Source organism: Pristiophorus japonicus, chromosome 20 (genome assembly GCF_044704955.1).
Source record: "Pristiophorus japonicus isolate sPriJap1 chromosome 20, sPriJap1.hap1, whole genome shotgun sequence".
NCBI classification, from domain to species: Eukaryota; Metazoa; Chordata; class Chondrichthyes; family Pristiophoridae; genus Pristiophorus; species Pristiophorus japonicus.
The window spans coordinates 99,229,790-99,240,294 of record NC_091996.1 but is presented as its reverse complement, the minus strand read 5'-3'; the positions used below and the strand labels follow the sequence as shown (position 1 = coordinate 99,240,294).

Here is a 10,505-nt window from a genome sequence, read left to right as displayed (position 1 = left end):
TTTCTCCAGTTGAATATTGGGAAGACCGAAGCCATTGTTTTTGGTCCCCGCCACAAACTCCGTTCCCTAGCCACTGACTCCATCCCTCTTCCCAACTCCTGTCTGAGGCTGAATCAGACTGTTTGCAACTTTGGTGTCATACTTGACCCTGAAATGAGCTTTCAACCACATATCCGCAGCATAACTAAAACCGCCTATTTCCATCTCCGTAACATCACCCGTCTCCGCCCCTGCCTCAGCTCATCTATTGCTGAAACCATTCCATTCCTTTGTTACCTCCAGACTTGACTATTCCAACGCTCTCTTGGCTGGCCTCCCACATTCGACCCGTCGTAAACTAGAGGTGATCCAAAACTCGGCTGCCCCGTGTCCTAACTCGCACCCAGTCCCACTCGCCCATCACCCCCTGTGCTCACTGCCCCGTGTCCGAACTCGCACCGAGTCCCACTCACCCATCACCCCCTGTGCTCGCTGCCCCGTGTCCGAACTCGCACCGAGTCCCGCTCACCCATCACCCCCTGTGCTCGCTGCTCCGTGTCCTAACTCGCACCGAGTCCCGCTCACCCATCACCCCCTGTGCTCGCTGCCCCGTGTCCGAACTCGCACTGAGTCCCACTCACCCATCACCACGTGCTCGCTGCCCCGTGTCCTAACTCGCACCGAGTCCCACTCACCCATCACCCCCCTGTGCTCGCTGACCTACATTGGCTCCTGGTTAAACTACGCCTCGATTTCAAAATTCTCATCCTTGTTTACAAATCCATGGCCCTTGCCCCTCCCCCTCCCCCTCCCTATCTCTATCAACTCCTCCAGCCCCAGAGATCTCTGCGCTCCTTTAATTCTGACCATCCCTGATTATAATCGCTCCACCATCGGTGGCCGTGCCTTCTGTTGCCTGGGCCCCAAGCCTTGTAACTCCCTCCCTAAACCTCTCCACCTCTCTTTCCTCCTTCAAGATGCTCCTTAAAACCGACCTCTTTGACCAGGCTTTTGGTCACCTGCCCTAATTTCCACGTGTCAAATTGTTAATGCATAACACTCCTGTGACGTGCCTTGGGATATCTCACTATGTTAAAGGCGCTATGTAAATACATGTTATTAAGGCAGTGGTACTGGCACAGCCTTCAGCCACCACGGTCTGCACTGGAACACGTCCTCCCGAGTCGTCCGCGCTCTCAATGGAGTCAGGAGTTCCACGTAATCTAGGCTGGGACTTCACAGCAGTGCTGCATTTCGGGGGGGGGGGGGGGGGGCTGGTTTTCGGACCAGACGTGTTCCAAAGGTGCATATAAAAGATTCTATGGCGTTACTTGAAGAACATACAGTTCTCCCGGTGTCCTTGCGATTTATCACTCAACCAGCACTACTGAAACGGATTAAATAGTCACTTATCCCAACTGTCTATGGGTCCTCGTTGCTGTGTGTGCCTACACAATGCCGCCTATATGTCAGCAGCAACGCATTGACCTTGGAGCGCTTTGGGTGTCCTGGGGCCAATATTTATCCCTCAATCAACACAACAAAAACAGATTATCTGGTCATTATCACATTGCTGTGTGTGGGAGCTTGCTGTGCGCAAGTGGCTGCCGCGTTTCCCACATTACAACAGTGACTACACTCCAAAAGTACTTCACTGGCTGTAAAGCGCTGAGGGGGTCGATGGCTGTGAAAGGCACTATATAAATGCACTTCTCTAACTCTTACTCCAACTTCTGTTCGGTGCTCATTGCCCTTTCATTTGTGAATCTCTGAATGTTGACGTTTTACTACATTATTGGCGCCCTACGAATATAAAGTGTATTGATAGTGCCAGCAGCCCCGAGTGTATCTGCAATAAGACCGCGCTAGGGTTCGACGGAACATTCCTTGGAGCCTTCTCCGCATTCATTTTTTACTGACAGCCACGAGTGTAAAGGACTCCTCCATCCCCCTCAACACAAGGGATGGAGGAACCACTGTACAATAACCATACTCGTTTGACTCATTAGTTTAATAGAAGCTTCATACCATCCACTTTTCATAAATTACTCTGTACATACATCACGGCACAGAAGCCGATAGCCGCGAGCGACACTTAGCTCGACGGTTAACTCACGCTCCAGTGACGTCCAACAGTTACACACCTTTGCACTGAGGGAGGCAGAAGTTATAGAATGAATTCTGGTCAAACAAATCCAGTCTCTTCCAGGCCACCCAGCCTTTCCTTTGAGCATATTCTTTGTCCAGGGTCTCGCCGGAATAATGGGGGTCCAGAACGAGCAGGTAGTGGTTCTCCGATCCCGTGCACATTCCCAAAATCCCCTTGGAGGCGCCGTCGTTGTCGCCGCCCATCATGACTGGGGAGCCCAACGTGTCAAAGTGTAGGTAAAGCTCCTGGGCCTTTTGCTGGAGCTCTCCCCCACGGCGCACATGGAGAAGTTTGCACGGGACGTCGTAGAACTTGTCGACGCACAGGGCGATCTCAAAGGAACCGATCCAGGTCTTGGAGTCAACGAAATTCGGGGGCTTGTCTTCCATCGCGACCAGCGCCTCCTGCACCTCTCTCAGCGCGGGCACCCGGTGGGTCTTGATATTGGTCTGCTGCAAGATAATCCAAGAGGCGAGGGTCTGCATCGTGCGGTAGCCACAGCCCCAGCCGCAGTCATCCGTGCCATCGCAGCTGTAATGGTAGTAGAGGTAATCGCCCCGGATCAGGGACAGGCGCTGGATCTCAGACTCTGGCTCAGGGAGAGGGAGGCCAGAATGAATGTTCTTCACCAACTCCATGCCTGCTGCTTGGCCCTCACACAGCTGGACTTAAGGAGCAAACAAAAAATCCAGTATTTATTATCGATCATCAACAATACAAATCAAGGGGGGTGGTTGTGAACTACAAAAGCCTTTTTATAACCCACTGTAGTTACACGGGAATTCCACATACAGTATACAGTTGCAAAGGCTTCCGATGCTTAAGAAGCCCTCAAGCTAACTCAGTACATAGTTTAGGGGAAAGGAATAAGAATTGGGAATAAAGTGAACTGTGTTAGTCTTCAGGACTTTGCACAGAGGAATCATTCTTCTTTATATTTACGAAAGGATATACTTGCTTTGGAGGCAGTTCAGAGAAGGTTCACTCGGTTGATTCCGGAGATGAGGGGGTTGACTTATGAGGAAAGGTTGAGGAGGTTGGGCCTCTACTCATTGGAATTCAGAAGGTGAATCTTATCGAAACGTATAAGATAATGAGGGGGTTTGACAAGGTGGATGCAGAGAGGATGTTTCCACTGATGGGGGAGACTAGAACTAGAGGGCATGGTCTTAGAATAAGGGGCCGCCCATTTAAAACTGAGATGAGGAGGAATTTCTTCTCTCGGAGGGTTGTAAATCTGTGGAATTCGCTGCCTCAGAGAGCTGTGGAAGCCGGGACATTGAATACATTTAAGACAGAGATAGACAGTTTCTTAATCGATAAGGGGATAAGGGGTTATGGGGAGCGGGTGGGGAAGTGGAGCTGAGTCCATGATCGGATCAGCCATGATCGTATTAAATGGCGGAGCAGGCTCGAGGGGTCGTATGGCCTGCTCCTATTTCTTATGTTCTTAGACAGTCCCTCGGAGGCAAGGATGACTTGTTCCACACTAAGATGAGTCCAATGTGGGACCTACAGTCTTTGTCACAGGTGGGCAAATGGTGGTTGGGGAACGGGGACGGGGGGGGGTGCTTGGCTTGTCACAGGAGATGGATCTGGGGCAACTCAAGATCAGCCGTGTATGGCAGCAGTAAAGAGAGCAAATGGGAACTGTATGGTCAGGCAGAGTACAAGCTCGAGGAACAGGAGGAGGCCATTCAGCCCCTCGAGCCTGTTCTGCATTCAGTGAGATCACGATCTGCGACCTAACTCCATATGCCTTTGCCCCGTATCCCTTAATACCTTTAGTTAACCAAAATCGATCAACCTCCCATTTAAAATTAATTGATCTAGCATCAACTGCCATTTGCGTTTCCTAATGTCACTCCTGAAAGGTCAGGCTCTAATCTTTAGACTATGCCCCTAATCCGGGGCTCCCGAGCCAGGAGAGATAGTCTCTCCCTTTCTACCCCCTCTCTTGTACGAAGTGACGATTGTGTAAAAGGTATTGGTTCAGCCCCACCCGGACAATTCTGGTCACCATACTACACTGCGCACACGGGAGAGGGTGCCGCGAAAGAAAATCCAAATTAAACAGCTCGCAATCGGCACCGGAGCAACGTGGAGACGCCACAGGGACAATCGCTGTCTGCACTGGGAGAAGGGCCTCCGTGGTGGAGGGCGTACTGGAGGGGGAAAGATTTCAAGGGGTGCAGCTCGCAGCTTTTCAAATCAGGTGCACATTTGTTGACGTATTCGAAAACATTTATTTCCGTATCCAAAAGAGCTCCTCCCCGCCCCCCCACCCCAGAGCTCCTCCCCCCCCAACACCCGAGAGCTCAACCCCCCCCAACACCCGAGAGCTCCTCCCCCCCACCCCAGAGCTCAGCCCCCACCCCCCCACCAGAGCTCAGCCCCCTGACCTCTCGCTCACCGCGGGGGGGGGCCTCAATATTTGCAAGAGATCCCTGAATGGATGTGTGAACATCGGCAAGGGGCAAGGATCAGTATTTATAAGCAGTCCTCACACAGAAAGGACTGAACACCGAGGAACATAAACCCATGAACTCTTGAGGTGAATCCAATCCAGAGGGAAGATTACATGTTCCTGAAGTTAGTGATCCCCAGACCTGGACTTACTATTAGTAGGGGAGTGAGGGCTGTGATCAGAGAACGATATAGCACAGGAGACCAGTCAACCCATTGAGCCTGTGCTGGCTCCCTGACACAACCACCCAATCAGTCCTACTCCCCCCGCTCTTTCCCCACTGCCCGGCAATTTTTTTCTTTTCAAGTATTTATCAAATTCCCTTTTGAAAGTTACTATTGAATCTTTACTGAGAGAGGGGTGAGAATGTGGAACTCGCTGCCACAGGGAGGGGTTGAGGCGAATAGTATCGATGCATTTAAGGGGAGGCTGGACAAGCCAATGGGGGAGAAGGGAATAGAGGGTTAAGCTGATAGAGTTAGATGAGGAAAGACGGGAGGAGGCTCGAGTGGGTCATAATCACCGGCACGGCCTGGTTGGGCGGAACGGCCTGTTTCTGGGCTGTATATCCGATGGAATGCTGTGAAATGTTTTCCCGTCATGTCAATGCGATGCTTTTACCAATCACTGAATGAATGATAATTATTTGAATGTTTGTGAACTAGATTGGGGAGTGTACCCTGGCTGCCAACCCTTCTGCCACTGGAAACAGTTTACTCTTTATCAAAAGCGTTCTCTATAGAAACATAGAAAATAGGTGCAGGAGCAGGCCATTCAGCCCCTCTAGCCTGCACCGCCATTTAATGAGTTCATGGCTGAACATGAAACTTCAGTACCCCCTTCCTGCTTTCTCACCATACCCCTTGATCCCCCTAGTAGTAAGGACTTCATCTAACTCCCTTTTGAATATATTTAGTGAATTGGCCTCAACTACTTTCTGTGGTAGAGAATTCCACAGGTTCACCACTCTCTGGGTGAAGAAGTTTCTCATCTCAGTCCTAAATGGCTTACCCCTTATCCTTAGACTGTGACCCCTGGTTCTGGACTTGCCCAACATTGGGAACATTCTTCCTGCATCTAACCTGTCTAAACCCGTCAGAATTTTAAACGTTTCTATGAGGTCCCCTCTCATTCTTCTGAACTCCAGTGAATACAAGCCCAGTTGATCCAGTCTTTCTTGATAGGTCAGTCCCACCATCCCGGGAATCAGTCTGGTGAATCTTCGCTGCACTCCCGCAATAGCAAGAATGTCCTTCCTCAAGTTAGGAGACCAAAACTGTACACAATACTCCAGGTGTGGCCTCACCAAGGCCCTGTACAACTGTAGCAACACCTCCCTGCCCCTGTACTCCCAAATTCCCTCGCTATGAAGGCCAACATGCCATTTGCTTTCTTAACCGCCTGCTGTACCTGCATGCCAACCTTCAATGACTGATGTACCATGACACCCAGGTCTCGTTGCACCTTCTCTTTTCCTAATCTGTCACCATTCAGATAATAGTCTGTCTCTCTGTTTTTACCACCAAAGTGGATAACCTCACATTTATCCACATTATACTTCATCTGCCATGCATTTGCCCACTCACCTAACCTATCCAAGTCACTCTGCAGCCTCATAGCATCCTCCTCGCAGCTCACACTGCCACCCAACTTAGTGTCATCGCAAATTTGAAGATACTACATTTAATCCCCTCGTCTAAATCATTAATGTACAATGTAAACAGCTGGGGCCCCAGAGTCACAGAACCTTGCGGTACCCCACTAGTCACTGCCTGCCATTCTGAAAAGTAGCCATTTACTCCTACTCTTTGCTTCCTGTCTGACAACCAGTTCTCAATCCACGTCAGCACACTACCCCCAATCCCATGTGCTTTAACTTTTGCACATTAATCTCTTGTGTGGGACCTTGTCGAAAGCCTTCTGAAAGTCCAAATATACCACATCAACTGGTTCTCCTTTGTCCACTTTACTGGAAACATCCTCAAAAAATTCCAGAAGATTTGTCAACCATGATTTCCCTTTCACAAATCCATGCTGACTTGGACCTATCATGTCACCATTTTCCAAATGTGCTGCTGACATCCTTAATAATTGATTCCATCATTTTACCCACTACTGAGGTCAGGCTGACCGGTCTATAATTCCCTGTTTTCTCTCTCCCTCCTTTTTTAAAAAGTGGGGTTACATTGGCTACCCTCCACTCGATAGGAACTGATCCAGAGTCAATGGAATGTTGGAAAATGACTGTCAATGCATCCGCTATTTCCAAGGCCACCTCCTTAAGTACTCTGGGATGCAGTCCATCAGGCCCTGGGGATTTATCGGCCTTCAATCCCATCAATTTCCCCAACACAATTTCCCGACTAATAAAGATTTCCCTCAGTTCCTCCTCCTTACTAGACCCTCTGACCCCTTTCATATCCGGAAGGTTGTTGGTGTCCTCCTTAGTGAATACTGAACCAAAGTACTTGTTCAATTGGTCTGCCATTTCTTTGTTCCCCGTTATGACTTCCCCTGATTCTGACTGCAGGGGACCTACGTTTGTCTTTACTAACCTTTTTCTCTTTACATACCTATAGAAACTTTTGCAATCCGCCTTAATGTTCCCTGCAAACTTCTTCTCATACTCCATTTTCCCTGCCCTAATCAAACCCTTTGTCCTCCTCTGCTGAGTTCTACATTTCTCCCAGTCCCCAGGTTTGCTGCTATTTCTGGCCAATTTGTATGCCACTTCCTTGGCTTTAATACTATCCCTGATTTCCCTAGATAGCCACGGTTGAGCCACCTTCCCTTTTTTATTTTTACGCCAGACAGGAATGTACAAAAGGTTTACATCAGCACCCGAAGGTGCAGTGGGGAGCTTTTAGAATTTGCAACACTGCCGAGAATGCTCGCATGTCACAGGGACACCTGTAAGGGATGCAGTGACTGGAGACCCTATTCCACCTCTCCCCACAACCCCCCAGCAACAGTCAGTACAGTATATTGACTTACGTTTACTTGTTGTAAGTTGGATGCTGGGGTTGGCAGCATGTGTTCCGGATTACTGCGCTGGGAGCCATCGGTCCTCGTTCCCTCTGATCTGCACCAGGACAGGAGGAACATTTAAAAAGGAAAAAAGTGCATACTGAAAATGATGAACGTTTAAACACACTTCAGCGATTGAGAATAGGATAATCAATGCAGTCAATAACTAGCTTACCGATAACCAATACCCTGTAGGAAGGGAATGGGAGCAGAGTGGTTATGTTATGGGACCAGAAGTCCACGGCAGCTGGGGAGTTTAAATTCAGACAATGAAATAAAATCTGGCAGTAAGTAGCGAGTATCAGTGATGGTGAACATGAAACTACAGTATTGCCGTAAAAACCCCTCTGGGTCACTAATGCCCCTTTAGGGAAGGAAATCTGCCGTCCTTACCCGGTCTGGCCTGTATGTGATTCCAGACCCACAGCAATGTGGTTGACCATTAACTGACCCTCTGGTATGGCCCGGCAAGACACTCGGTTGTCCCAAACCGCTAAACACGGACTGCAGCGGTTCAAGGCAGCGGCTCACCACCACCTTCTCAAGGGGCAATTAGGGATGGCCAATAAATGCCGGCCTTGCCAGCAACGCTCACATCCCGGGAACAAATAAATTTACAAAAATGCAATTAGCCACGTGTTGGTAATTACGATGTGGCTAATTGCATTTCTAATTAGCCAATAAACAATGAGTAACGGACACCATTGTTGGTCATGTAATCTCAATCCTGAACTTTAACCTTGGTAAAATGGAGAGTGAAAGGCAGAGTGGATGTTTTTTGATCGTTGAGGACTTCCTTGGTTACTGCGTGGTGGATGTTTACTTGGATTGTACGAGCGTGTATAAGGCGCCTTCTACTAAAATTAGTGCATGCGGCTGAAATGATGTCACCATAGCCACGTCAGCGATTGCTACTGGGCAACGCTGTCTTATGACATTCGCAATTCATGGCCAGCAAACAGTGCACCAACCCTGGTGCTGCACACCTCAAAACATGGTAGCTCCTCATTTCAATGGCATCCTGTCAACGCCTCCATTTCAAAATTCTCATCCTGGTTTTCAATCCCCTCCAGGGCCTCGCCCTCCCGACCTCTGTAACCCCCTCCAGCCCCTACACTCCTCCCTATCTCTAGCCTCCTCCAGCCCCCACACTCCTCATCGCTGTAACCTCACTCAGCCCCTACATCCCTCACTATCTCCAACTTCCTCCAGCCCCTACACCCCTCACTATCTCTGTAACCCCCTCCAGCCCATACATCCTTCCCCATCTCTGTAACCCCCTCCAGCCCCTACACTCCTCCCCATCTCTGTAACCTCCTCCAGCCCTACACCCCTCCCTATCTCTGTAACCTCCAGCCCCTACACCCCTCCCTATCTCTGTAACCTCCAGCCCCTACACTCCTCCCTATCTCTGTAACCCCCCCAGCCCCTACACCCCTCACTATCTCTGTAACCTCCAGCCCCACAACCCTCCTTATCTCTGTAACTTCCTCCAGCCCAACAACCACCCCCCCACCCCTCCGAGATCTCTGCGCTCCTCTAATTCTGCCCTCCTGACCATCCCTGATTATAATCGCTCCACCATCGGTGGCCGTGCCTTCTGTTGCCTGGGCCCCAAGCTCTGGAACTCCCTCCCTAAACCTCTCCTCCTTCGAGACGCTCCTTAAAACCCACCTCTTTGACCAAGCTTTTGGTCACCTGCGCTAATTTCTACTGGTGCGGCTCGGTGTCAAATGCTCCTGTGAAGCACCCTGGGATGTTTCCCTACGTTAAAGGCGCTATATAAATCCACTGTCTGACTGTCGTATAATATCAGCTCCTACCCAAACTGCGTGACATTGTTTTTAAATTCAGCTTAAAATGACCTCCTTTCAAGGCTGAAGGGCCCACGGTTTGGAAGAACACATTCTATAAATAGGCCACCAGGTGTTTCTCCGCAGTTCAAGAGAGTGCAGTTCATAAAAATTCACACTGCGTCATTGTAATGTTAGTGAAAAGGCAGGTTAATAAAATACTAGCGCCTGTTCTGGCAAAGAACACAAGGTAGAATTTCCTCTTACCGATCAGACGGCACTAATGATTCACTGAGCCACACAGATCCCGCTCGGTGACCTGGATCAGAGACACACAGGCGCCCAGTGACACAGCTGCTTAGCACTGCTCAAGGACACCTGAGGGGGCAACCTGTGAGGCTGCAGAGCAAGGCGGACCATCTCCTTCCTCGGTAAATGCTCGAAATCTGGAGCAGCTAACCCCTCCAGGGACACATCGACAAATCCCAAGGTTGTGTTTATCAGAAAAGACTGGGGAAATTTCAGCTTCCAAGCCCATGAGAAGAACTGAATGCAAGATCAGTGTGTTAGGGTAGGAACTGTCAACGTGTGAAAGCAGCCTTAAGACAGAAAAGGCTTGCATTTATATATCGCCTTTCACGGCCACACAACGTCCCAAACCTCTTCACGGCCAATGAAGTATTTTTTTGGAGTGCAGTCACTGTTGTAATGTGGGAAACATGCAGCCAATTTGTGCACAGCAAGCTCCCACACACAGCAATCAAATAAATGACTCGATAATTTGTTTTAATTATGTTGATTAAGGGATAGATATTGGCGCAGGACACCGGGGAGAACTCCCCTGCTCTTCTTCGAAATACTGCCATGAGATCTTTTACATCCACCTGAGAGAGCAGACAGGGCTTCGGTTTAACGTCTCAGCCGAAAGACGGCACCTCAGACAGTGCGGCGCTCCCTCAGCACTGCCCCTCCGACAGTGCGGCGCTCCCTCAGTACTGCCCCTCCGACAGTGCGGCGCTCCCTCAGCACTGCCCCTCCGACAGGTTTGTTTATTGGGGGGGTTTGTTTATTGGGGGGGGGTTTGTTTATT

General features: G+C 49.7%; 1 protein-coding gene across 2 annotated transcripts in view; it reads right to left on the bottom strand.

The window, feature by feature from the left end:
- Window positions 1–1,975: 1,975 nt before the first annotated feature.
- Window positions 1,976–10,505, bottom strand: part of ufsp1 (UFM1-specific peptidase 1) — a 14,571-nt gene continuing 6,041 nt past the window's right edge. Inside the window, exons 2-4 of one of the 2 annotated variants that reach the window (XM_070863241.1) lie at window positions 9,683–9,961; window positions 7,590–7,677; window positions 1,976–2,795 (exon numbers count right to left, since the gene is read on the bottom strand). In XM_070863241.1, the coding sequence (XP_070719342.1) occupies window positions 2,116–2,766 (651 nt within the window). In that variant the 5' untranslated portion in view covers window positions 2,767–2,795; window positions 7,590–7,677; window positions 9,683–9,961 and the 3' untranslated portion in view covers window positions 1,976–2,115. The remainder of the gene's footprint in view (window positions 2,796–7,589; window positions 7,678–9,682; window positions 9,962–10,505) is intronic. The other variant, XM_070863240.1, reaches the window with a different exon arrangement.